We start from the raw sequence: 26,181 nt of genomic DNA on the forward strand, positions 1-26,181 counted from the left end.
GCTTTTGGGCTATTTCATTGCGGTCAGTTTTTATTGGTGGAGGAAGCCAGAGTGTCTGGAGAAAACCACAACCTTCGTTTGGAAAACTGACAATCCTAGTTAATTAAGATTGGAGTCAAGTGCACTCGCATGAATGGGGTTTCGAACTCACAACCTCAGAGTTGACTGGCTAGTGATTACAATAGTAACTACTTAGTCTACCTAGCGACCGAGGCCTCTCATTACTATCTGATACTCTGTTATAGAGTATATTATTTGCCACTGGACATCAAGCAACCAATTATCAATCAATCAAACCTATTTTGAAATTTGTTAATAGGCAAAGATGGTAGACGACCAGTAAACCTTCCACAGATACCCAAATGCTGTTCTGATTCAGAAATGTGTCCAAGTGCATTTTTACTACTGAGAAAAGATTTCTAAATAACCTGAGATAGTAACATACCACTGACCTTTTACAAGACAATGTTTTTAAAGTTGACAAAATGTTTGTGTGAAAAATATTTTTGATTTGTTCAAATACAACTGAACCTCTCAACAAATATTTCACACTTATACATAAACATGAACCAAAAATGTAAACATCTAAATTCTAGTTATATAAAGCTAACATAACTGATTGATGATAAAATAAAGCGTTATTGATACAATAGGAATTTATCAATATTGTTCGTAGGAGTTAAAATTCAATACAATATTTTTACCTCAGTTCAAATACAATTTTCTAAACATGAGACTTATAATAATAGTAAGTGGTCATCTGAGTTCAGTTAAACGGCAATTTAAAACTCACCGAGATTTTTAAAATATCAAAAATAACAGGAGTTAATGTGTCGTGTGATCAGATTATTACAAGCTGAGACTAGATATGACCTCATTTTCTAAATTATTAAAGAGATCAAGGATTGAATATATCTATTTTACAAATTTAAAATCTGTGGTTATTTTTTGTGACTTTTGGGCACAATTAAAATTTGAAACATTCAAGATCAAATTTAACATTTAAAATTGTCAAAATAAACAGTATTGATTCCAAGTGCCCTTGAGCGATCTTGTTTTCATTAGGTTCTATAAAGAAATAGCGGTGCTGTCAAATCTAACATAAAACTAACATATATAATGGCATGATAATATTCTATGTGTTAATCATGGACGAAAAATTGGTAGATGTTCCTTTAACGATTTAAAAATTTAAAGAATTGGTATGATTGTAAACAAGACAACTTTCTATCAGAGACCAAATGATGTAGAAATTGTTAAAATCATTGTATACTTCAACAATGAACAAAACCCATACTGCATAGTAGGCTATAAAAAGTTCTGAAATGACAAAATAAAAAACATTCAAACAAGAAAAACTAATTCAGTCAATGAAAATTAGTTCCCACAAAAACAAACAAAACCACATTACATGATCTGTACATGAGTATCTGTATCAAAAATAACTTGATCTTCTTTTTTTCTTTTTTTCTTTTTATATTAATGCAGATCAATCTAAAAGTGACATTAACAGGACAAAACATTACTATAAATTATCAAGTGAGCTCAAGTACTTCTACAAACAATCTACTCCTTGATACTAAATAGTTTATAATAAAATACCAATACTTCGTCAATAAAACATTCCAACAAAACAAAGGTTAATAGAACGTTCTGTTATGTCAAAAAAACTCTTTTTTGAATTTGACATTGCAGAATCATATTGCATGGGAAATTATGAATTATGTATTACAATAAATACTAAAATATATAATGATTGTTAACTTTTCTAATGCAATTTTAATGTGATTTCAATAATTCAATAGCTCTTAACAATGAGTTGTAATAATTTAGTAAAGTCTGTAAATTGAGATTTTGATAGACTTTATATCATTAAATATATTCATCCACTAATTTTACACTAACAAACAATATTCTATGAAAGAAAGCTCTGATTTTCATCTGAGGATAATATAACATTCAATCTCAATAATCACTCTTTCCAGGAGGAAAAAAATCAAACAGCTTTATAATAGTGAAGCTAAATACATGTGTTGAACAAGATAAATAAATGCCCCACCTGCATTCTTTTTGCAAAATATCTGTCAACAAGAATGAAATGCAAACTTAATCATCATTATCACTATTGATCAAACAATAAGCTCCAATCTGCAGGCACAACAAAATAGTCCAGACAATTGTAATTTCTATACATTCTGCCAAATAATATCAGTCAGATGAAACTATAAAATAAAGAAATGTGGTATAATTTCCATGAGACAACTATCAAATAGAGTCCAACAAGATGTGGATTAAAGCAACTTTTGGTCACTGTATGACTTTCAAAAATGAGAAAAATCCATTGAAAATAGTCAGCTTAAAAGGTCTTGACAGGATTAAATATCATTGTTATGAACAAATAATTCATAATTCAGCTCCAGATCTTGTAAACACAAAATATAACATAGAAGTTTTTTGTACAAAAAGACTATATATTTCTTTAATCAATGAATATTCCATTAATTTAATATCTTAACTTGTAATGTTGATCACCATCTTACAAATTGAGCCACATCACACACTTTTATTTGTAAATATAAAATCCCAAGTCTAGAAGACCTTTTGATGGGAACTTAATGAAGAAGTATATGGGTTGATACTAAGGAGTTAATTAACTTTTAACATGTTTAAGACTCAGAAGCTCATAAAAAAACACGAAAAGTAAATAGCTCTATTTTTTATGTCAATATGAAATGCAGTCACAATAAATTATTTAAGAATTAATCAAATGAAATTCATACCTATATATTTAAATGTCAATGTGCCAGAAATTGTCTTGATTAAAACTTAATTGATAAAAGTTTTGGCCCATTTCAGAAATGTATACTTTTCCTTGGGGAATATGAACTGTGTAAAAGTCATTATACTTAAATTTTTTTTATCTATATAGGATAACTCTAGGCATATATCAAAGGAACAGCTAATATCATATTTTCGTAATTGTAGACATCAATCTATTTTGTACTATCACAAAAAACCTCAACATTTGCATCTGTTAAATCTTATACTGTATACAAAAATAATTTAAGCAATTTGAAAGACCTTGAACTTATTGAAATTAGTGGTTGATTTTTGCTATTTGCCATTTCCACACAAAAAGACTGTATTGTGATGAGCTTTTAAGCAAATCAAATTTATTTTATTGATTCAAGACTTTATGAAAAAACAAAACAAAATAAATAAATCCTGCCTTAAGTACTACAGACATAATCTTTCTCTTCCATTTTAATCTCTTTTATGTTATCTGTTCTGATGAGCAATCATTCTATCTACTAATGATTTAAATCATCCTTCTATTTACTCTACATGTAACAACTAGTTTTCTTTACTGTCCATATTAAGTTTCTATAACGGTATCAAGTACTCTTTAAAAGGTTGTTAGTGAGACCAGCTATTTACACAGGGCGATAGTGACTTCTGACACCATGTGATAACTTTCTAATATTGCCTTCATAAGAGTGTCTTCTACACATAATTATGACTTAATCTATAAATATTAGTACCTATGAAGATTTATAGCACCCTGGGTACTTCAGTCAAACTACTTCATTTCTACTGATAATCTGCCAAATATTGTATGTAATTGTACAGTATTGTCCTGCTCTATATACAATGCAATAAAAATGGGTTATGAGTTGAATGGGTAATGTCTGCACAACAATCATTCCAAAGGAACACAACTTTGACTGTTGTTCTTCATCATGAAAGTCTCTGGAAAGTTTTCAAGGATGTAAGAGACAGTGGTATGTTTGAAAGTGAAACAGTTGAGTAATTTTCATAGACCAATCTTCTTTAGTTTTCTTAGTCCAATAAATACACCCTTCACACATAAGTTTGACCTCCAGTGTGTTATATATATAATGTAAAGTGTATTTCTTTTATAATGAAACAAACAAGAATTTTGATGATTCCTCTAAGTTACGTTGTATATGTTAAGTCCCTAAAAACCTCATTCATAAATATGACACTCAAGTTTTTGTTACCCTTCAATAAAATATAAAGTAGTACACTGCATACAAATAAGATGTTGAAAAAGCCCAATGCCCCTCTAGGGACAAAACACTGACAGCAACCTAAAAAAAAAAGTTCATAAAGAAATGCATTTCTACCTAATTGTCAATAGAACCAGAGACAGAAAATGAAAGGATAACTGAATACAACCATACATGAAAGTCAGCTAGGGCAATATCTGAACAGATTCCAACAAAATGTTCAATGTCATTGTACAAATAAATCTTCAAAATTCTCCAATACATTTCTTTTCTGCAAATTTCTTATAAGACAAATTTTAAAATTAATATTGAGTATAAAACAAGAATATGTCCCCAGTACCCTTATTTGGCATTAAAATTAGAAAGATCATATCATAAGGAGCATGTGCACTAAGTTGCAAGTTGATTGGACTTCAACTTCATCAAAAACTACCTTGACCAAAAACTTTAACCTGAAGCGGGACAAACGGACGTACAGACGCACGGTACAACGAACACACAGACGGACGAAAGGACATACATACCAGAAAACATAATGCCCCTTTACTATCGTAGGTAAGGCATACAAATTAATTAGCTCAATAGGTTGTAGTCAATATTTTCCTGTACTTGTAAGCTTTTTAGAATAAAGGAATGTACAGCAAATACTTGTTCTTATTTATCTTTTTTAACTTTCACTATATTTGGCAAAGTCATCTTGAATCTGTTTGAAAAACTAATTCAAGTATAATCAATTAAATTTTTTGCCAAATTGAATTTTAACAAAATCCCAAATCAATATTTATTTATTTATTTATCAAAGGTTTGAAATTTAAATTTCTCCTACCTTTTCACTATCATTCAACCAAGTGATAACATCCATATCTTAAACACTAAATTGTCTTTTGTACAAACTCCTGATAATCGTCCAAATTTTGTAAAATACATGCAACTTATTTTCCAAACATTTCAACAGAATTCTAAGTATCCAACCACGTTCATGTATAGAAATTTATCACTAATTGAAAAAGAATCGCATCTATTGCTATTTATTCCATCTGTAACGTTAAAGACAAGTACCCCTCAAACAAATTAGCCAAGAGCACACAGCTTAACTTTTGTAGGTATTTATTCCTGCATTCATATACTTATCACCTCAAGATATATTTTTATAACTTCTTATAACTATTGGCATTTGGCTCAAATTACGTAGTCCATTCATCAGATACCATTTGATATCAAATAAAAAGTGGGTAACCTTTAAAATCAAATCCTACCTTTAATTTTGATCGAGAGCCCATCACAAGGGTTATAATGACAAGGTTATAAATCCAGAGATATAATTAGGGGTAGTGGATGGGCTGTCCAAAGTCGTCCTCACCCATCAAGGTAAAAATCACCTGTGTATTGATCTTTCGAATCAGGTGTGACAATTCAACCAGAAAAATATCTATTTAATTTGCTGTCAATCTGACAAACTATTAAAGTCAAGATTTTTAAAGGATTAAATTCTTAATTTTAACAGTAATTTGTCAAAAAAAGTAGGATTAAAATATTGCAATGTAGAGTAAAGGGTAGAATTCAGATAAAAATATCTTAATGTTAATGAAAACTGTTGAAACTGTAAATGTCTGTCAAACTTATGTGAAAAGTACTTGGCATTTGGCATGCTTTAGAATACATTCATTCAAGTTGAATAAAAGCGATTTGAGAAAATAAATACAACATAAAGTAATTACAAAAAAAGGTTTCAGTTTTAAGCTGTGGCCCAGATTAAAGCCAAATAATATAAATACATTAAAAACCACAATATTTATTTATGATCTATTCATCTATATGATGTTTCAAACCACAAAGATATATAAATAATCCTACAGTTCCAATCTGAAATGCACAAGATGTACATTTTGCGGTTAATGTTCCATTTGTAATGGTGAAGGCCAAATTGATATTTAAAAAATTTCATAACTACAATAATACAAATTGTATAATTCTTCTATTCCATGTACCAAGATTTCAAATTAAATATGTTGACGGTAATTCTCTAATTTCTGTTTGTTAAATGTTAATTTACATTTATACTATTGTATCTAATGCAGAGATGACTGGATGCCTGCCAATATAAACAGACCTACCGTAGAGGGACCCTGAATAATGTTCATTAACTGTTGTATAATTTATGTCAATTTAACCAAATAATTTATAGAGTCTAATGTATAGCAATAGAGGCCAAGAATCTACACCCGAGATTGCTAAGTCATTAATGAAATAAGATATATACCTGCAACTGTGGATACATTTATTTTCGTGGGTACCAATTTTTGTGGATAAACAAAAACTTGCATGTTCATGGATTTTAATTTCCTGGTTTTGCCAAAATCTGCATACAAGCCTATAGAAAATTTGTCATTCGTTGAACATTTAATTTCGTGGTTTACCTGTACCCAAGATGTCTATAAAAATTAGTATCTAACGAATAATTATAAATCCATATATGGAAAATGAATAAGGGGAAATAACTCCTGAGGTGGTTTTCAACTCAACTATGACACATGACAAGTATATACTTTGTTATTGGTTTCAGTAAGGTTATGAGTTGCATGTTTGCTTGTTATTAATGTTAAATGCATTGGAAACCAGTTTAGTTTTTTGGTAAAGACCGTAAAATGATATTAAATCATCAGGTAAATAATAAACTGATTAAAAACCAAGCAACTAGATGTTTCCTGAGTAAGATTTCTTGGAATATACCTTTGAGCTCCAATGGTCATGTTTAAATAGGCCATAGGTCAACAGGTAACTTTTAAGTCAATTTAAAAAAGTCTATTTAAAACATTTTAATGGGCGCAGGTCTTTTTTAAAGACGTGAGGTCGCAAGGTGGCACTCAAACCCCATTAAGTCATACATCTGTTTGACCATGTTAGCACCACTTTTTCAAAAAGAAAAACTTTGTTCCAATTCTCAGAAGAAGGTTATTTCAAAATTTTAAATTTTTGGTATTGTAAGAACCTTGGATAGAACAAATAGGTATAGGAAGATGTAGTATGGGTGCAATGAGACAACTCTCCATCCAAATAACAATTTATAAAAGTAAACAATTATAGGTCAAGTTACAGCCTTCAACATGGAGCCTTGGCTCAAAGCATATTTGTAATGCCTTTTAAAAATAGATCTTCATGAACACTAAATATTCAAATTAGCCTCTCCCAATTCAAGTAAAGTAATCATGAAAAGACTTAATTAAACCAACTGCAAATGTTTGCACTGGTCCTAAGTAATGAATCTGATGTACAGTAGTTGTCGTCTGTTTATGTAGTTCATACACGTTTCTGGTTTCTAGTTTTTATATACATTAGACCGTTGGTTTTCCCGTTTGAATGGATTTACATTAGTAAATTTATGGGCCCTTTATAGCTTGCTGTTCAGTGTGAGCTAAGGCTCTGTGTTGAAGGCTGTACCTTGACATATAATGGTTTACTTTTTTAAATTGTTACTTGGATGGAAAGTTGTCTCATTGGCGCTCATACCACATCTTCCTATATCTATTTGTCTACAATCTAAATCAATGGCAGAATAAGAGACATCTGCTTCTCAAGATTCAATGTATATAAACCTCAACATACAAAATAAATTTAGTGCTACTTAAAGATAAAGAACAAATTTCAGAATTTCAGAAGCTTTTAAAAAATCTACTTAAAATCTTATCTGGCTTACCTAATATCTCATAATTTTTCCTGGATAAAATACACATATTAAAGTACTGTACCACATTTTGAATAAATTCCAAATACATTAATTTTAAACGCAAGAAATCTAAATTTTTAAATACAAAATATTCATGCCAGAATTTTTATTTGAGTATGGATTTGTAGGTTTGTATAAATGTAGAAAGGTAAATAAGAGAATATGATAACGAGAATACCATAGATTGTACGACTGATCCCAGTAAATCTTGGTAGGATAACTTAAAACAACATGACCTATCCTCATATCTATCAACTACCTTTGTCAGAATCTACTTATCTTTTTTGATGAGATAAAGGAGATATTTGAATATTTCATAGATGGGTGTTTAATGCCACTTTCAAAAACTATTGTGCTCTTTTGTGGCAGCCATTTTAATTGGTGGAAGAAGAGGGAGTGCCCAGAAAGAACGAACAACCTTCAGTAGTCAATTAAGATTGGAATCAAGTGCACCTGCCCAGTGCGGTATTCCAATTGACAAAAAGTGGTCACTTGTTAAAAGATATAACTATGAATTGTAACGGTAATATTTTTTTGGCTGTCAGACAGACAAACAGATAGATGGACAAAGAATGTGATTGCAATATAGCCCTTTTAAGTGGGGGTATAATTACTTAAATGGTTATCTTACCGACCCACAGTAAATAACTATTAATAATTTTGAAAATTATACAGCATTAACTGAATTAATACAACAATTTGGCATAAATTAAAGAACAGTGTCAACACCTGGTGTCAAAAAGGTATCATACAAAATCTTTTCAGTAATACTCCTTACGTGTACAAGATGAGGACTTAATTTTTAAAACTGTTCAGTTTACATATATACCCTGATTTTTACTACCAGTATATACAAAATCATATATTCAAAACAATGCTTACCGAAAATACAGTCCACATATTGAATATCAAAGCATAAAAATCCTTCAACTTGATACATCCATTTGTAAGTTAATGATTACAATGTAAGTTAATGATTACAATGTTACAATAAGTATATAAATCAATGACTAATTACAGAAACAGATAAATAGATATGGTTAAATTAAGTCGGATATAGATTGGAAACAAAGATTCTACAATAATGTATTGTCATGTTTTTAAACTTGCTGCTTTATTTTGTCCAACAAGGAAATGGGTTATTACCCTAATCATGGCTAATGCGATGTTGATTTAAGTGGAAGCTAAAAACTAAATCTCAACATTGCATCAGTACCTATTAGAGCCGAAACAAGTATTGCATATTTGGTGATAAGCCTTAAATGTGTTTATTGAGGTTCTACTATTCACAGATTTATCTTAATACTGATCTGTATGGGAGGTCAAGGTTATTTAAAACTCCAGTTTTTTTGTCTATAATCATTAACTTTTGATTCATACATATACTTGTTTACCTTTATGCAGAAAAAGCATAGAACTGTTCAAAAAGATAGACTTGAATAACATAACAGTTCTGGAAGAGTTGTGTTTTCACAGAATTGCTATTTCAAATCCATATAACACGAAAGAAAACACAGAAACTATTCTCAGCATAGTTACAAAAAGTTATCATAACCTTGAAGAGAACTGAATATAGTACATGTATTTCATTTTTTTTGTAACTGGCCGATTTTTAAAAGCATATCTACTTGTTTTCATGGCAACAAAATGCATATTCTTAAGAAACCAGTCAAAATACCACATGAAAACGTGGTAAAATATAGATTTTTTCAAAGTAAAAAGTACAGTATTAACTAATTTGACTCTCAGCATGAAGTCATTATTTTTTTATTCTTTTGTTTTTATTTTTCAGAATTTTATCCTACCTGAAATTTCATACCAGATGACAGTTAATCACAACCTCAATAGGGCACATGCACTGATACAAGTTTTATATAGACCGCTAGTTTAAATATTTCCACTGTAGGTAAAACAAACCTTATATAAACTTATACTTTCAATAGAGTCCTTATCATCAAGGTATGTCTCACCTGATTACAAATCATTTACACCTGGGATAGGGGACAGGTATAGCTCGTAAAACCCCCCAACGTAGAAATACCAAAATTGCACTTTTAATTTCACATTTTTCTATTTTTTGACAAGAACTATTACTAGCTTTAACTGCAGAAACTGAGAAATGAAAACAAAAGCATAGGATGGCTATGAACTGAAGGGCAGAAAAATACAAATCAACTATGTCAATATTTTTGTAAATTTTGATAACCCACTTTGTTTCACTATTGGCAGATCAATGGATTTGATTGGACAGCTATTGATTTTTAAATGAGATTGATTACCACAGAGCATAGGTTTATCGGAGATTCGGGTTCGTTATTGATAAGTGTCACAGAAATATTTGGTACCCAGGTTTGACCAGGCCTAACAAACTTTGGTAACACTTTACATGTGTGGTTCAAAAGTGAAGGGGATTATTTCATGGATTTTTTCACATTTTTTCGCAAAGAAAAGAGTTTTCATGATATCATTTATTGATAATTTTCCCTTTAACAGAATAACACAACTAATTCTGAAATCTGATACACTAGATGGAAAGGATTTAAAAACTTCAATGTAAAATGTATACATAAGGGCTGGGAGATTACATGCTTTTGGGATGTGGGATTTAGAAATAAAACTTTTGGTAGAATCTTTTCAAACTTCTGTAACAGGTGCTACATGAGGAAAAGGATCTGATCATTCTTCGGAAAACACTTCAGAGCATCCCCCGATTTTGTTTGGGTATGTGTTGCTCAGTATATGGTTCCTTATATACACAAAATGTAGTGTTTGTGAATTATTGTTTGACTTTTTGTTGTTTTTCTTTTTTGCCAAAGTATTGTTGGTATTTTTTCACATGTTTATTTTTATTTTCCCTCTTTAATTAACTTTCTGTTTTTCAACTAAAGAAGACAATTTAACAGTGTATACAGTTAAAAGTAAATAACAGTAATACCCTTATGATTTCAACAAAACCTTAAGACACCAGAAAACTTTTACCTTGGAGAGAGATTTGGGGTTAATTATTGATAAGTGTCAAAAAAATATTTGGTGCCCAGGTTTGACCAGGCCTAACAAACTTTGGTAATACTTTACATGTGTGGTTAGAATATTAAGGGGATTATATTAATGATTTTTTTCACAATTTTTTTGCAAAGAAAAGTTTTTAAATGAATAGGACAATTATATTCCTAATGATTGCAACAAAACCTTTAGACATCGGAAAACTTTCATGACATAAAAAGTTTAATATTAAAAATTTATAAATATTATACAAATAGCAAACAATATATATGGTACTCAAATGAACTGTTTGTCTAAAAATATTTTTTACGAGAAGCTAATCCAAGAAAATCATTAATTTACAATTATTCCCAAAAGATCAATCATTACTCAAACGACATATGATGTCAAACAATACACGTTATTGTCTGTCAGTTATTGATAACAAGTCGTTAATATTGTCTATTGATTTTCCATCTATCACATACCAGAAACATCTCGTTAAGGTAACGTTCAGGTAACCAAATACCTGAGTTTAAGGTTAAGGACAGAATCTACTAATACTTATGTTTGTCCTCTAAGCTCACCTGTTATACTCTGCTCAAGTTCAACAAGCTCTTCACCAAATCTTCATTGATTTCTCTGCAGGGAAGGTCCTCGTCAATCAACACAGTATACATTGTGTCCTTTCTCTCCATATATATGTCACTTCCAATCAATTCAATACTAAAATCTATTTGACGGCTTAGAGTCTATTTGGTGACGAGTAAACTATGACATTTTATGAGGATTTTTTTTACTGAAAGAGACTATAGAAATACTAATTATTTACAACAATTTTCATATTACACAAAAGTTTGTCAACTTCTAGCATTAATTGAAATAAGCCTCAAATATATGACTATGCGGTATGTGCTTTGCTCATTGTTGAAGGCCACACAGTGAACTATAGTTGTTAATTTCTGAGTCATTTGGTCACTTGTGGAGAGAGAGTATGTGGCAATCATACCAGGTACAACTTCCTTGTTTTTATTAACATACTTGTATATACTTGTAAACCACTAGCAAATATCTATCCAACTGAAATAAAATAAGAAGATGTGGTTTGAATGTAAATTATTGTTTGGCGGGTACCAATTTTTTTAGCTTGAAGAAAAAAATTCTCTTTTTGTTGATGCTTGATTTCACAATTTTAACAAATTGTTCCCATTGAGAATAAATAAAAGCCTGCATAAAATTGGCATTTTGCTTAAGAATTTAATATGTAGTTAAAAAAGTGAGAATTGGTATTACTAAATTGAGTCTTTCTCTGACAAGGATAACACAAATTATCTGTATATCATATTTGTTTTTTCATTTATTATTTTGAACATAAAATTTGTCAACAGTTTTCTTGTTTGAATTGTTTTGCATTTGTAAGATTCTAGTCTTTTATAGCTAACTATGTGATATGGGTTTTGCTAATTTTGAAGGCCACACAGTGACCTTTAGTTGTTGACTTCAATGACATTTGGTCTCTGGTGGAGAGTTGTCTCATTGGCAATCAAACCACATTTTTTTATTTTAAGATTGTACATGCTAAGCATACACCCACTAGTCATCAAATGTATCAGAAAAAGAGGCAGTAGGTGTCTGACAGATCAGGGAATAGCACTCACACATTACAACTCATCACAGTGACTACAAAGCTGCTTAGTCATCCTGTTACTAGTACCTGAAAAAAGTGAGACAAGGAAAATAACATTCAAAACACACAAAAAAATATATCTTAATCATCAATACCAAAATGTTCATATTTTTTTTATTAAGTCACAGACTATAATATGTGAAATGTGAAATATGACATTCTTACCCTTCCTGAGCACTTACAAGTTTAACAAAAATTTACTCAAACCTTTGAGGTCATGTCAGAATCTAAGCAGATGGCTTTACTCATAGTTGAAGGCCGTACAATGACTTATAATTGTTAATTTCTGTGTTATTTGTCTCTTGTGAAGAGTTGTCTCATTGGCAATCATACCACATCTTCATCTTTATATAATAGATTTGATGAAATATTTTTTAAAAGAGTTGGAATTTGAAGAAGTTGCAATATTCAATACAAATTGAATGTGTTTTTCTCCATTGGAATGTTTACAAGTACAAAGCATTCTGGAAAATGCAAACTATTTCCTCTTAATCATTTGAAACATTTTTACAAATTAGCTTTGATAAATATTTATGAGAATGATTTATTTACTCTCTTCAATGATGTAACGTTTTGACATAAAACTGTTTAAATGAATGCAATAGTGCAACAACAGAAATTAGATATGTTTCATGTCCTTTTGTAGTTTAAACATTGTATTAAATTTTAAAGTAAAGTATCTATTTCTATTTACCTGTAATAACGTGGATTTGTTTTAACTTGTTCAAGTTCAGTTTTAAAAATCTTTTACTGTATATCATTTTCAATACACACTGGATTATGTGGGATTCACTGAAAAGAAATTAAACATGTTCTAAAATTCAACTTTTTATATTTGTATAGTCATATTACAATTATGGCTAAAATTCATTATTTCATGTATACCTTTGTGTATAAAAATTTCATAGTCATTTTAAAAAAACCTATGAAATTCATAACAAGAGTGCTCACGCTGAAATGTCTCAGCTTCTTTACTAATCATTGATATTATGTTGATAATCCTCAATATTTTCGTGGGAACCAATTTTCGTGGACTGAGGAAAACTTGCATTTTTTCGTGAATATTCGATTTTGTGGTTTTGCCCAAGTCTGCATACAGCCTATAGAAAATTTTGAATTCATGGAACATTTAAATCAGTGATTCACCAATAGCCATGAAATCCATCAACATTGGTATCCCACGAAAAACAATGAATCCACAGTAAAAAGCTTTACTACAACTATCACATAAACTTAACATGATCCAAGAAAATGAGGTCAAGGTCATATAAACCAAAACGGCAATACCTTTACACCTTACAATCATTCAATACACTAAATATAGTTGACCTCAGAAATTAAAAATGTTATAAAATTCAAAATTGTATCTTGCAATTTTGGTTCAAATTAATTAGTTAATATTTTTGCTAACGAAAGTTTGCTGTATGCTCTGCCAAAATATGAATTGTTAGGTTTTTGTATTACTCTACCACTGGTTCATATGATTGTTACTTATAGAAGAATAAAAGACAGAAAAGTGCAAAATATAACATGAAATAAAAGATTCTTTCAACTTATTTACCATCAGAACTGTAAACACTAGTTTTTCAGCACATAAAACTGTGAAATGTAATTAGCAAATATTTTACAGGAAAACTTATCCTTAACTTAGTAACTCTCGTAATATGTAGTTAACACATGTCTTGTAAAGTTGTTATTTTACATAGTTATGGATACAAACTATCAATAAAGGTATAAGACAAACATGGTAATAGTCACTCAATGGTTAATTATATTTACAGAACACTGTCCATGTATTGGTGTTATTATTTATGATGAACTAACATCCAGGCACTTGAGAGTATCTGGACACTTATCTCCCCTTAGTTCCACCACAATAGGGGGAAAGGATTACCCATTCAATTCATTTCTTACATCAATGTGTCAACGGGATTTGGACGTTGAATTTATCTTGTTCTCAATGTGATAAGAGTAAATAGGTTTGTTTATTAAGGTTCAATATATGGAATTTAATCAAACAGAAAATTTCTTGAAATCCTGGTAAATTTTTTAGAAAATGTTTCATCAGTACCATATGATAGCAAACTGACATTTCTGTAAACTTACTTCTGAAAAAAATTTGTTTAAAATGCAATTTTCTGACTGCTATGTTCGGCAATATTCAAGAAGTCTACATAAATTTATCATTGGATTTAAATAACCTAAGCAAAAATATGTAAAAGTGAACAGAGAACAAAAAAAAAATATTTACACCCTTGCCATTATTTGAAGGTTAAAAGGTATTCCTTTTTCTTAAATAATTTACAGGAATTTCCTCTTTCAGCTGCCAGCAATTTGTCATTCATCTATATAAATTAATCTTCCATTGAAATGAGTTATCACCCTAACATTAAACTTTACTATTGTCATTTGTTCCAATCTTGTTTGATATGTCTAATGAAATGTCTCTACTGCTATGACCATGACTTATTCCTCAACTTAATAAACGCAATAACTTTTATGAGAGGGTATATATGTGGAAAAGTGACAAACATTCAATGAAAAATGCATCGTAAAAAACACTTGAAAATTGCTGAGATCAAAAAGTAACGTTTTAACTTTCTACCCCCACTAACGAAATGAAAAGTTTAAAGAGTCAACACAATCAAATTTTTACAACCCAATTTGGTTTCATATTGACTCATAAGAGATAAGATATGCCTTATAAATAAGTCAGTAAATTCTGTGTTCATCCTCATAACTGATAAAGTTGACAGATACAATCAGTTAAATATGACTTTATAAGATGCTAAGAAGTCTATAACAGTTAAATATGACTTTATAAGATACTAAGAAGTCTATAAACAGTCTTCCTACTGTAATCTGGAAGGATAGATTATAAATTAAGTGTGAATTGGGCTGTTTAGAACTTATAACATGTATCATTAATTCACAAGAAAAGTGATTTTCAATGAAATAAGACACATTAACATGTTACTGGCAAGAGAGTGCTAATACTTAGGCCTATAACAAAATGTTTTCCACTAACAGGGCTACCTACCCCTATTTTTAGTGCCTTAATTAAAACAAAATTGTCAAAACCCTAATCAAAAGAATAAGTAAAAGTTTTTCTCAGTGGTGAAATATCAATTTCAAGGTATGGTCCTAGATCACCCCAAGTTTTTGGCGGGGTTCATGTTGCTTTTTTTCTTCTTCATCCATATACTGTTCATATTCAACATTCTCTATATATATGTAGGACTCTAAAGTGCGATGGGGACGCTAAAGTACGATGGTCACGCTAAAGTGCAATGGTCTACGCTAAAGTTCGATGCCTCCATAGGCTAAGTGCGATGGTCCACGAAAGTATAGACGTACGAAATGTAGTTGGATTATGACGTTAACAGTCATTTATACAAACCAAAAATGAACATGCCGGAAGATGAAATAAATAATGGAAGTGAACAGACGCATATTAAAATGTTTACGTTTACATTAAAATATTGTCGATTTTATTGAAGAGTGTAAACGTCGGTAAAATAAAGGTACACATTTTCAAGGGTAAATCATAAATTGTCCATTAAAACATCAGTGTGTACATTGTAGTAAAATATAACATGTATTAATACTCGCTACGAAAAAAATGAAAGCTGGAACAAAAACCCCTTTCTCTCACATATAAATTAAAGCTTGTGCAAATAAATTTTATTCATTCCGACAATGACTGAATTTTGTATGTTACTGACAATTTTAAGGGAATGTACGTGTATTTACATAAATAGGCTGTGTACAGCCCTCATCCTGAACATGTATGAAAAATTTGCCACTGGACGTTAGGCAACCAACAATCAATCCAATACGCCCAAATTGTTAAAAATTCAATTAAAGGAGAGACATAGTATTTTGTGACACCTAAATAACCTTTTTAGCAATTATTACTAGATCAGTCTTCTAAATTAAGGAACTAAGTAAGACTACTGTTTAAGTAAAAGGATATTGTATTATATATGTTATATCATAGCAAACAAGATTTTGCAAAAAAAAATTGTTTTTAACATTAGTGCCCTTAGACTCTTCTCTTTTGTTCCATCGCACTTGAGCGTGCTATACCATCGCAATTTAGCAAACATACAATCATTGTACTTTAGTGTAAGATATCATAGTACTTTAGTGTAGACCATCACACAATGTGACCATCAAACATTGTGACCATCGCACTTTAGAGTACCATCGCACTTTAGAGTCCTACATATATATATATCCAACCCCAAACTGTGAATCAGGGACCCCAATACAGAAATAAAAACAGTTGCAAACAACAGATAGGTCATTCTTATGTCTAATTTATGTCACAGTTACCTGGCCTACCTTACAAACATATATAATTGTGATCATGCATACAATATAGGTTACAGTGACTTAATGTTCACAGACGAAAGAAGATGATATTCAATTTTTTTAAAAGATTGTTTATAAAACTCTTAATGTCTATTGAGTTATTTGTGCCTTTGCTGTCTCACTGACATACAAGTTAATACAACCTTAATCTTCCTTAGCTGACACCTAATATTAGATCACATGCAGTCATGCTTCAGCTGTAAGAACTCCAATGTTTCTTTGACAGGTCGGCATTGCATTCTAAAACTCAAATCAAATGCAAAAAGTTATTAATCTGTGATAATTGTGGAACTCAAATTCATTTAATCATTTTTTGAATACAGACATGGAGGAAAATCAGAGAATGATACAACTACTGGTCATATTTTATTTCAAAACAGTTATCCCAGTGGTCAACATACATCTATAGTTGTCTTACAGTATTTATTAGTTTTTTGTTATTAAAAAATTGCTGTTGATGGCAGGTCTATGATACTTTCTTTACAATATGACCTTTTTAGACTTGTGTTTGGGCTTGACATAGTTAAGAAACTTCTAAATTATTGAGGACTATATGTGTTTCCTCCTATATGTCTTTTTGTTATCTATATTGTTTGGTTTTAAACTCATTAATGTTAGCTCCCATCCCCTTTTATTTCTCACTAATGGTAGTCTTTTATTCAATTTTGAACAGAACAAACAATACTTATCCCTGAATGTGATGAAACAGTTTTTTGTTAATCCTGCCTCATCAGCTCTAATGAAAAGTCATATTCTTCAAATTTCAGATGAAACTTCGGTGGAAATATTAAGTCTGTTAATTAAGTTGCTAACAACAAATCGTTAATAAAAACTCCACATGAAATAATTAATAAATTATGTTGTAATATAAAAGAACACTTTTAAATATTTCTTATGCCCTGACAATTCAACCAATATGTTATAATTAACTGTTTATTAAAATGTAAGACCTCCTAGTTTGTGTCAGAACATTATAAATATATTTATATTACAATTAAGGCAAAAATTTGTTAAGTTTTCTTTGATCTTAAAATGCAGGAAACTTGGAAAAAACTACACTATTATTAAGTCAATTCATTGCTGTAATCTGTTTTAAAGAGGTCACTATTTTATGCAAAAAGAGTTAACTGCCTTATTGATTAATCGCATGCAAAACGGAAATTACCACAGCAAAAATCAATTTAATTTGAAAGGAAATGAAATAAATTATTAATCTTAATAAGGCCAACTAAATTTAATTAGTAGATTTTCATCCAAATTTTTGAAAAAAATGGGGCGGGTGGGAGGATTTTATTTTTTATTTTTTATTTCATATCAAACCATCTTGTGACGTTTCCTTCATATATGCAAGAGTAATAATAAGCTTATAGCATGTATTTACATGTACAAGGAATCGTACATAATTTTTCAACTTCTGAAAATTAATCTCTCTGATTGGCAAACACTGTTCTACATGTACATGATCATGTTGCCACTTTAAAAACCTATTGTTTTTAGTAAAAGGCAAACACATGGAAAAATGCTCTCTTCAGTTGGAATAACTACACCAAGTTACTTTTGCTTTCTTAGAATGAAGCAAATATGCATTGGTATGCAACACAAGAATTATGTGTACAGAATAAAATGAAAATTCAAACAGTGTTGAAAATAAAAGGGTTGGCGCTTTTAAGATTCTTATGCATGATGCAAATATAATAACAATGTAAAACATGAATTTAACAATAATAAGAAGGTGTTTAATGACTCTATTGAGGGTATAGTTATGCATATTATACCGATAAACTGTATTGTTTAAGGTAAATAAAGAATAGAATTCATAAAACATGAGGGTATTGGGGCAAAGGTTGTTTGATGTTTCTCAACAAAAAAACAATAGCCATGGGTAAATCTAAGTGTCTGTTTGCCGACTTTTTGAACTCAATATATCTCAAAAATCTAACAAGTTCGAGCTTGTGTCAATTGTTTTAATCCAGTCATTTTTGTACCAACGTGTTCCACAATTCTTGAGCTTGGGATATCATTCACAGTCCAAAATTCCTGACACAAAGTCATTGACATTGTACAGTATCAATAATAATTTCCACGGTTTTCTAATCATAGAAATTTGTGTCATGTCGCAGCGATTTACATTCTTGGAACAGCGTATTAATCGTAACCCGATTATTTTATGCCCTTCCCATAATTAATCTCTATTCTCGGTAGATGATGTTGTCATCATAGATCTGTAGAGTCGTTCTAAATTACTCGATGAAATACGAAAAACGAAAATTGAAACAAGAAGTTTTGAAAGAAACGAAATCATTGACGTTTAACGGTAACGGAAATGAACAAAATCCGGAAATCGTAAATTTTTCAAAATAAAAAAATTCGGGGCGGGACGATTTCAGAGGGGCGGGCGGGGATGAAAATCTATCAATTAATTTTAATTGGCCTAACTTGTAAACTTAAAATTGAATTTTAATAACAAATTCAATTACATATGTCAAACTTTAGTAATTCTAAATTAAAAATCTTTATTCAATGTGTTTAAATTAAATCATCTCATGATTCTACTCAGTACAAGAATCCTATGAATGTTTAAAGATAAATGAAATTTTGTAAATTCTCTAGAACTTGTACATAAAGGGAAATAACTCCATAACTTAAAAATTGTTGCTTTGTTGTAATATTCCAAAAAAATATTTGATATTGGATCTAATGGAAATCATTGCAAATTCTAAAAATATGCCATTAACATTTTTACCATGTAGAGTTATAATTTGCAGTTTGCACTCATACCTTGGACTCTTATCTCCTACTTAAAGTCTATCTCTTTCAAGAAATTTATAATAGAACTGTGGTTTGATCTTTTTACAAGTTATATTTTTCCTTGTATAAACAAATAAACTGAGTTTGTAAAAGAGGAAATGCTACCCAAACAAATCAACAATTAAAACAAATAACATGCAGGTCAGGTTACCATAATTATTCAGTAATCAAAAAACATTTTATTTCACATTTTTTCCTTATTTTTCATACCTCAATGAAAGTAGGTGTGATGTAAATGTCTTTGAGACAACAACTTAAACACACTACATAAAGAAGTCAACATCAGGAACCCATCAAGCCATTTTTAAAAGAGGTTCCCTACCCAGAATAAAGGTGGGGGGGGTTCCAACTACAAATATTTATTTCCTAATTCAATACATTGATCGTCAAAAAAAAGAAGTTTTAAACAACAGACTGGTGTTTATACAGTACATTAATACTGTATGCACTAAAACTGCAAATATAATTGATTAATATTTATCATTGAACTATCTCTTATTATAAAGTGTAAGCAAATAACACTGATAGTTACAAAAACTTTGACCATATCAAAGATTATATCCCATATCTATTAAGTTTGACTAAAATACTGCATAAGCATTGATGCTCAAACTTAAAGAAAGTAAAGGTTTTGAAGAAATTAAGGTTTATATAAGCAATGGAAAATCTAAAGAAATGTGAACTTTGTGAACTAGAGCTTGTAATTAAGTGGAAATGTATTGAGTGCAATATGAAAATGTGTCAAAATTGTCAAGAAAAAGTTCACCCAAAATTAACCAAGGAGCATACATTAATAGACATAAATGACTTTCTAAAGCATCAAACAGATCAAGAACAAAACACTGACATGACAAAGATCCAATGTGTCAAACACTTAGGACAGTGGAGCTGTTCATTTTGTGTTATATGTGATGAACTTGTCTGTCAAAGTTGCATTTCTAGATTTCATAAAAACCATAACATGACAGGAATATCTGAAGCTTTTCATGAAAAAATTAAAATTCTCAAAAGAAAGGAAAATAGTATAAATCAGAAAGTGTGTGAATTAACTGCTCATGAGAAAAGTCTGGACAAATTTAACACTTCAATTTATGACAAAACAAAAGAAGAAATATTAGAGAAAGATAAAGTATTGAAAGAAAAAATAAGCGAGAAAACAAATAAACTTCTTGAGGAACTTGAAACAAAGAAGAACAAATATACTCAAACTTTTGAAGAAGAAAAGAAGATAATTCAAAATAGTATAGCTTTTCTCAAGCAGGAGTTGGATGAGACAAATACTTTGTTGAAATTCAATAACATCAAAAAAGTGTTTAGTGTAAATCAAAGTGCTCTCAACCAAACACTAGAAAATTTAGAAAAACCAAAAATAGTACTAAAGATACCAAAACTTATTTCCATGGAATATTTTTCTAATTCTTTGCTTTACGGTTTTTTGATAGATATATCTGTCCCTTTGACATTTGAAACTAAGCCTGATTTTAAGATTGCTTTTCAGTGGGAAACTGACTCTGCATTTAATCATTTTGTGACCTGTAATGATGATTCATTGTGGATTAACGATACTGAAGCAGATACCCTTACAAAAGTTGTGCTGTTAGAAGATAGAATGATTAAATCCCCGTCCATTAAAGCGAGCTGTTATGCTATAGCTGTAACACCCTCTGGAAACCTTCTTTTGTCTTGTGAACTCTCTAAACTACTTGAATTACCTAAAGAAGTGATGGAAATCAAAGAAAGTTGCTATGACATTTCCCCTCTCATTACCAAAACCATACATGTGACTAAAAACAATAAAGTCATGATTACAAGTGCAGAAGATATCAGACCATCTTATGAGCGACCACGGAAAATTATAGTACTGGATTCAAAAGGAAAACATGAAACAGAATATGAATATGACAATAATAAAAAACAATTATTTACATTACCTGATATAATAGTTACCACTAGTGAAAATAATGTTGGTGTTGTTGACAGGGAGCTAGGGCGTGAAAAGGGCCGTGTTGTTGTGCTAGATGAGGGTGGTAGGGTTCTAAATATTTATACAGGCATTAACGAGCTTAATAAACAAGGTTCATTTGATCCATTTGGTCTAGTTGTTACAAAATCTGACAATTTTATAATTGCTGACTCCTCAATATTACATGTATTAGATAAAGAAGGTCAGATCATATCATTTTTTGATACTAGAAATTGGGGCATGTGTACATTAATGTATGGAATGCAAATTAGTGATAAAGATGAACTTTTAATAAGTTCCTTTGAACTTTTCACAACAGAAAAAATACTTTATCAAATAGCATGCTCAGTTGACATTGTCAAAACCACTTCCGATGATCAATAAAAAATAAATTATCGTGTAAACAGCTAGTTTTGAAACTTTTCTTCTGTTCTTTCTGTATGATAATTTCCATATCATGCTACTGAAGATATCTGGGGTTTTTTCAAAGTAAATGTATTATGGCATTAACAATGCTGTGAACAAGTGACGAATACAAAACTCATAAAAATAAACAACAATAGTCTTGAATGCAATAAAGCATCCACTTTATAAGTCAGGGGTGAAATTAGAGTCAAAGGTCATCAAGCATTATCAGTCAAGTACATTTATGTAATAAATTGTTAAATGAAGCAAGTTTTATATAAATACATCTTTCTAAAAAAAACATTATCAAAAAAGAGAAGTTGTAAGATTAAGTATAAACCTGACACTGAATGACCTGGAAGGTATAGGTCATCATACAGCACTCAACAATGTATAAAACCTATACTGCATAGAATCATACAGCCTTCAACAATGAGGGGGGATAGGAGGGGTCCCAATCCCGAAATCCCGGACTTAAAAAAACGAAATCCCGAGGTCCCGAATTTAAATAACGTAAATCCCGACGTCCCGAAATCCGAAAAAAGGATTCCCGGATCACGAAAGGGCCAATCCCGAAATCCCGAGCTTAAAAAGACCCGATCCCGGAGTCCCGATAAAGGTCCTATCCCCCCTCAACAATGTATAAAACCTATACTGCATAGAAAACTGTGAATGGCCTGGTTATTGTATGTCATTTGGACATTTTCTTTTTTCAAAAACTATTTGTACAGTAATCAATTTAAACATTATTACATTTGTAAGAATTGCCATTCTAGAAATTACAAAGGTCTAATTTGAAATGTTTTCTTATTTAGACTAAATACAGGTCAATTCTAGGGGTCAATTATTCCTCAAGTTAAATAAAGTTTGTTGATTGATTTAGACATTGTTGGCAAGATATAGTGGTATAGTGAAAGCTACCCCCACACAGACTCTCGACCATTGAGGTTGTCTGTCATAAATGAACTATTCTAAGGATTAATGCTTTTTTTTTAATATGACTTTTTCATCCTCCATATCAAATGTTTGCAGTGGGAAGGTCATCCCATACACTGAATTAGGCAAATATTACTTGCTTATAAAAGTATCTAAAACACAGACAAAACCACCAAATAACTTAACAGACCCATTAACCTTGAAAAGAGGTCAAGATAAGAAGTAACTAGCCAGACAGCCATGTACACCTTACATTCATTCAATACATTAAATACAGTGACCACATTGCATACTGTGGTTTCATTATTATTCATTGGATACCAATTTTCATGGTTTTCGTGGGTACAGGTGAACCACAAAGTCAAATGTCCAATGAATAACATATATTCTATAGGCTTTGTATGCAGAGATTAGCAAAACCACGAAACCAAATATCCACGAAAATGCTGGTTTTCCTCAATCCACAATAATTCATACCCAAGAAAATGAATGAATCCACAGTACTTTTAAAGCAGAACTGAGGAACAAATGAACCATGAAAATGAGGTCAAGGTCAGTTGAAACGTGCCAAACAGCCATGTACACCTTACAATCATTCTATACACCAAATATAGTGACCACATTGATTTGGCTTATAGTAACTAAGGAAAATATGAACCATGAAGATTAGGTCGAGGTCAGATGGAACCTGTTAGTCACACATATTCACCTTACAATCATTCCATGCAGCAAATATAATTATTGATATATTGCTTACAGTGTCTGAGATACGGACTAGACCAAGCAATCTTAAGCTTGATCACTGCGTTTGAGGTCAGGTTTACCCTGTCAGATGGACATGTAAACCTTGCAAGGAATCCATAAATGAAATACAGTTATACTGTTACTCATTATGAGTATTTTTAAACATGACAATAAACTATATATTAATTCCAAGCAGTCACTGAACCATGAAAATGAGTTGTATGACAGACTAAACTTTGTGTAATGTTAATTCATTAATATTCGTTGGATACTAATTTCGTGGGTACAGGGGAACCATGAAGTTAAATGTTCAGCCAAAACAAGTTTTGTAAAGGAATGTATGCACACTTTGCCAAACCACAAATTTCAATATCCACGAATATGTAAGTTTTCCTTAATCCATGAAAACAAATGAATCCACAGTAACTTAAGACATCTGCATACAAAGTATAAAGAATATTCAGTTCTTCTACCTTCTGAAGTACATGTACCATAATAATTCATGACACTTGCCACTATGTAATCCCTATGTCTTGCATTGTGTGAATTTCATCACAGGCCAGACAAAACCTCAAGTATAACCCTTCCACATTTTCATGTGCTTGTCTCAAGTAAGAAACATTGTCAGTGGTTGTTGTATGTCATATCTTACATGTCTCAGCTTCTTTTCATTATTTGGAGAATTTTATTTTAATGTGAAATCTTTGATTGTCTCTTTAATTTATTCATTACTCTTAATAGACGGGATTACTTTGTGTTTTGTCAAGTATGTGTAGAACTCTTGTCATTACCATATTCACAATTTCTCTCTATTTGTTTATTTAAAAAAAAAGATTCACCATTCAGATGACTTTCTGCAGTGATTTATAAGGGTATCTAAAGGTAGTTAATATATCTGTAAATGTTTTTGTAACATGTTACCAAATATTGATTTGGGTTAACAAATTACAGCCAAACCTGTCATTAAAATTGCATTTATTATGCCAAAAACTGTCCTGTATGTTGTAAGGACAACTCTTGTTGTACATCTGTAGTAATACCTTAATATTTTTTTATTTGCCACATGTGGAGCCTGATCTGCTTACCCTTCTTGGGCACCTGAGATAACCCCAAGTTTTTGGTGGGGATGGTTAGTTTAGTCATTAGTATTCTATGTTGTATTATGTGTACAATTGTTTGTCTGATTGTCTTTTTCTTTTTTAGCCATGGCGTTGTCATTTAATTTCTTTTTTAGCCATGGCGTTGTCATTTAATTTCTTTTTTAGCCATGGCGTTGTCATTTAATTTCTTTTTTAGCCATGGCGTTGTCATTTAATTTCTTTTTTAGCCATGGCGTTGTCATTTAATTTCTTTTTTAGCCATGGCGTTGTCATTTTATTTCTTTTTTTAGCTATGGCGTTTTTATTTTATTTCTTTTTTAGCCATGGTGTTGTCATTTTATTTCTTTTTTAGCCATGGCGTTGTCATTTAAATTCTTTTTTAGCCATGGCGTTGTCATTTAATTTCTTTTTTAGCCATGTGGCGTTGTCATTTAATTTCTTTTTTAGCCATGGCGTTGTCATTTAATTTCTTTTTTAGCCATGGCGTTGTCATTTAATTTCTTTTTTAGCCATGGCGTTGTCATTTAATTTCTTTTTTAGCCATGGCGTTGTCATTTAATTTCTTTTTTAGCCATGGCGTTGTCATTTAATTTCTTTTTTAGCCATGGCGTTGTCATTTTATTTCTTTTTTTAGCTATGGCGTTGTCATTTTATTTCTTTTTTAGCCATGGCGTTGTCATTTTATTTCTTTTTTAGCCATGGCGTTGTCATTTAAATTCTTTTTTAGCCATGGCGTTGTCATTTAATTTCTTTTTTAGCCATGGTGTTGTCATTTAATTTCTTTTTTAGCCATGGCGTTGTCATTTAATTTCTTTTTTAGCCATGGCGGTCATTTTATTTCTTTTTTAGCCACATGCGTTGTCATTTAATTTCTTTTTTAGCCATGGCGTTGTCATTTAATTTCTTTTTTAGCCATGGCGTTGTCATTTAATTTCTTTTTTACCCCTGGCATTGTCATTTAATTTCTTTTTTAGCCATGGCGTTGTTATTTAATTTCTTTTTTAGCCATGGCGTTGTCATTTAATTTCTTTTTTAGCCATGGCGTTGTCATTTAATTTCTTTTTTAGCCATGGCGTTGTCATTTAATTTCTTTTTTAGCCATGGCGTTGTCATTTAATTTCTTTTTTAGCCATGGCGTTGTCATTTAATTTCTTTTTTAGCCATGGCGTTGTCATTTAATTTCTTTTTTAGCCATGGAGTGTCAATTAATTTCTTTTTTAGCCATGGCGTTGTCATTTAATTTCCAACTATGAGTTTGAATGTTCCTCTGGTTTCTATCACCTCTCTTTATTAAGTTTAATTGAAACTCATATTAAAAATGAGTTTTCTTAAACTTTATATACAGGTTTGACTGTAATTAGGATAATGTAAAAATGTTAGTCACAGAAACAAGTAACAACATGCAGATAACTAATAACATGCAA

At 30.7% G+C, this 26,181-nt stretch overlaps 1 protein-coding gene across 16 annotated transcripts in view; it reads right to left on the reverse strand.

The window, feature by feature from the left end:
* Positions 1-11,427, reverse strand: part of LOC143075075 (uncharacterized) — a 133,501-nt gene extending 122,074 nt beyond the window's left edge. For 3 of the 16 annotated variants that reach the window (XM_076250345.1, XM_076250339.1, XM_076250341.1), the window contains exon 1: positions 4,858-5,099. In XM_076250345.1, the coding sequence (XP_076106460.1) occupies positions 4,858-4,893 (36 nt within the window). In that variant the 5' untranslated portion in view covers positions 4,894-5,099. Of the gene's footprint in view, positions 1-4,857; positions 5,108-5,287; positions 5,415-7,725; positions 7,748-8,637; positions 8,671-11,324 lie in introns of those variants that run through there. The other 13 variants (XM_076250344.1, XM_076250347.1, XM_076250342.1 and 10 more) reach the window with 12 other exon arrangements.
* Between the last annotated feature and the right edge of the window lie 14,754 nt (positions 11,428-26,181).

This window comes from Mytilus galloprovincialis, chromosome 5 (assembly GCF_965363235.1).
Source record: "Mytilus galloprovincialis chromosome 5, xbMytGall1.hap1.1, whole genome shotgun sequence".
Classification (NCBI taxonomy): domain Eukaryota; kingdom Metazoa; phylum Mollusca; class Bivalvia; order Mytilida; family Mytilidae; genus Mytilus; species Mytilus galloprovincialis.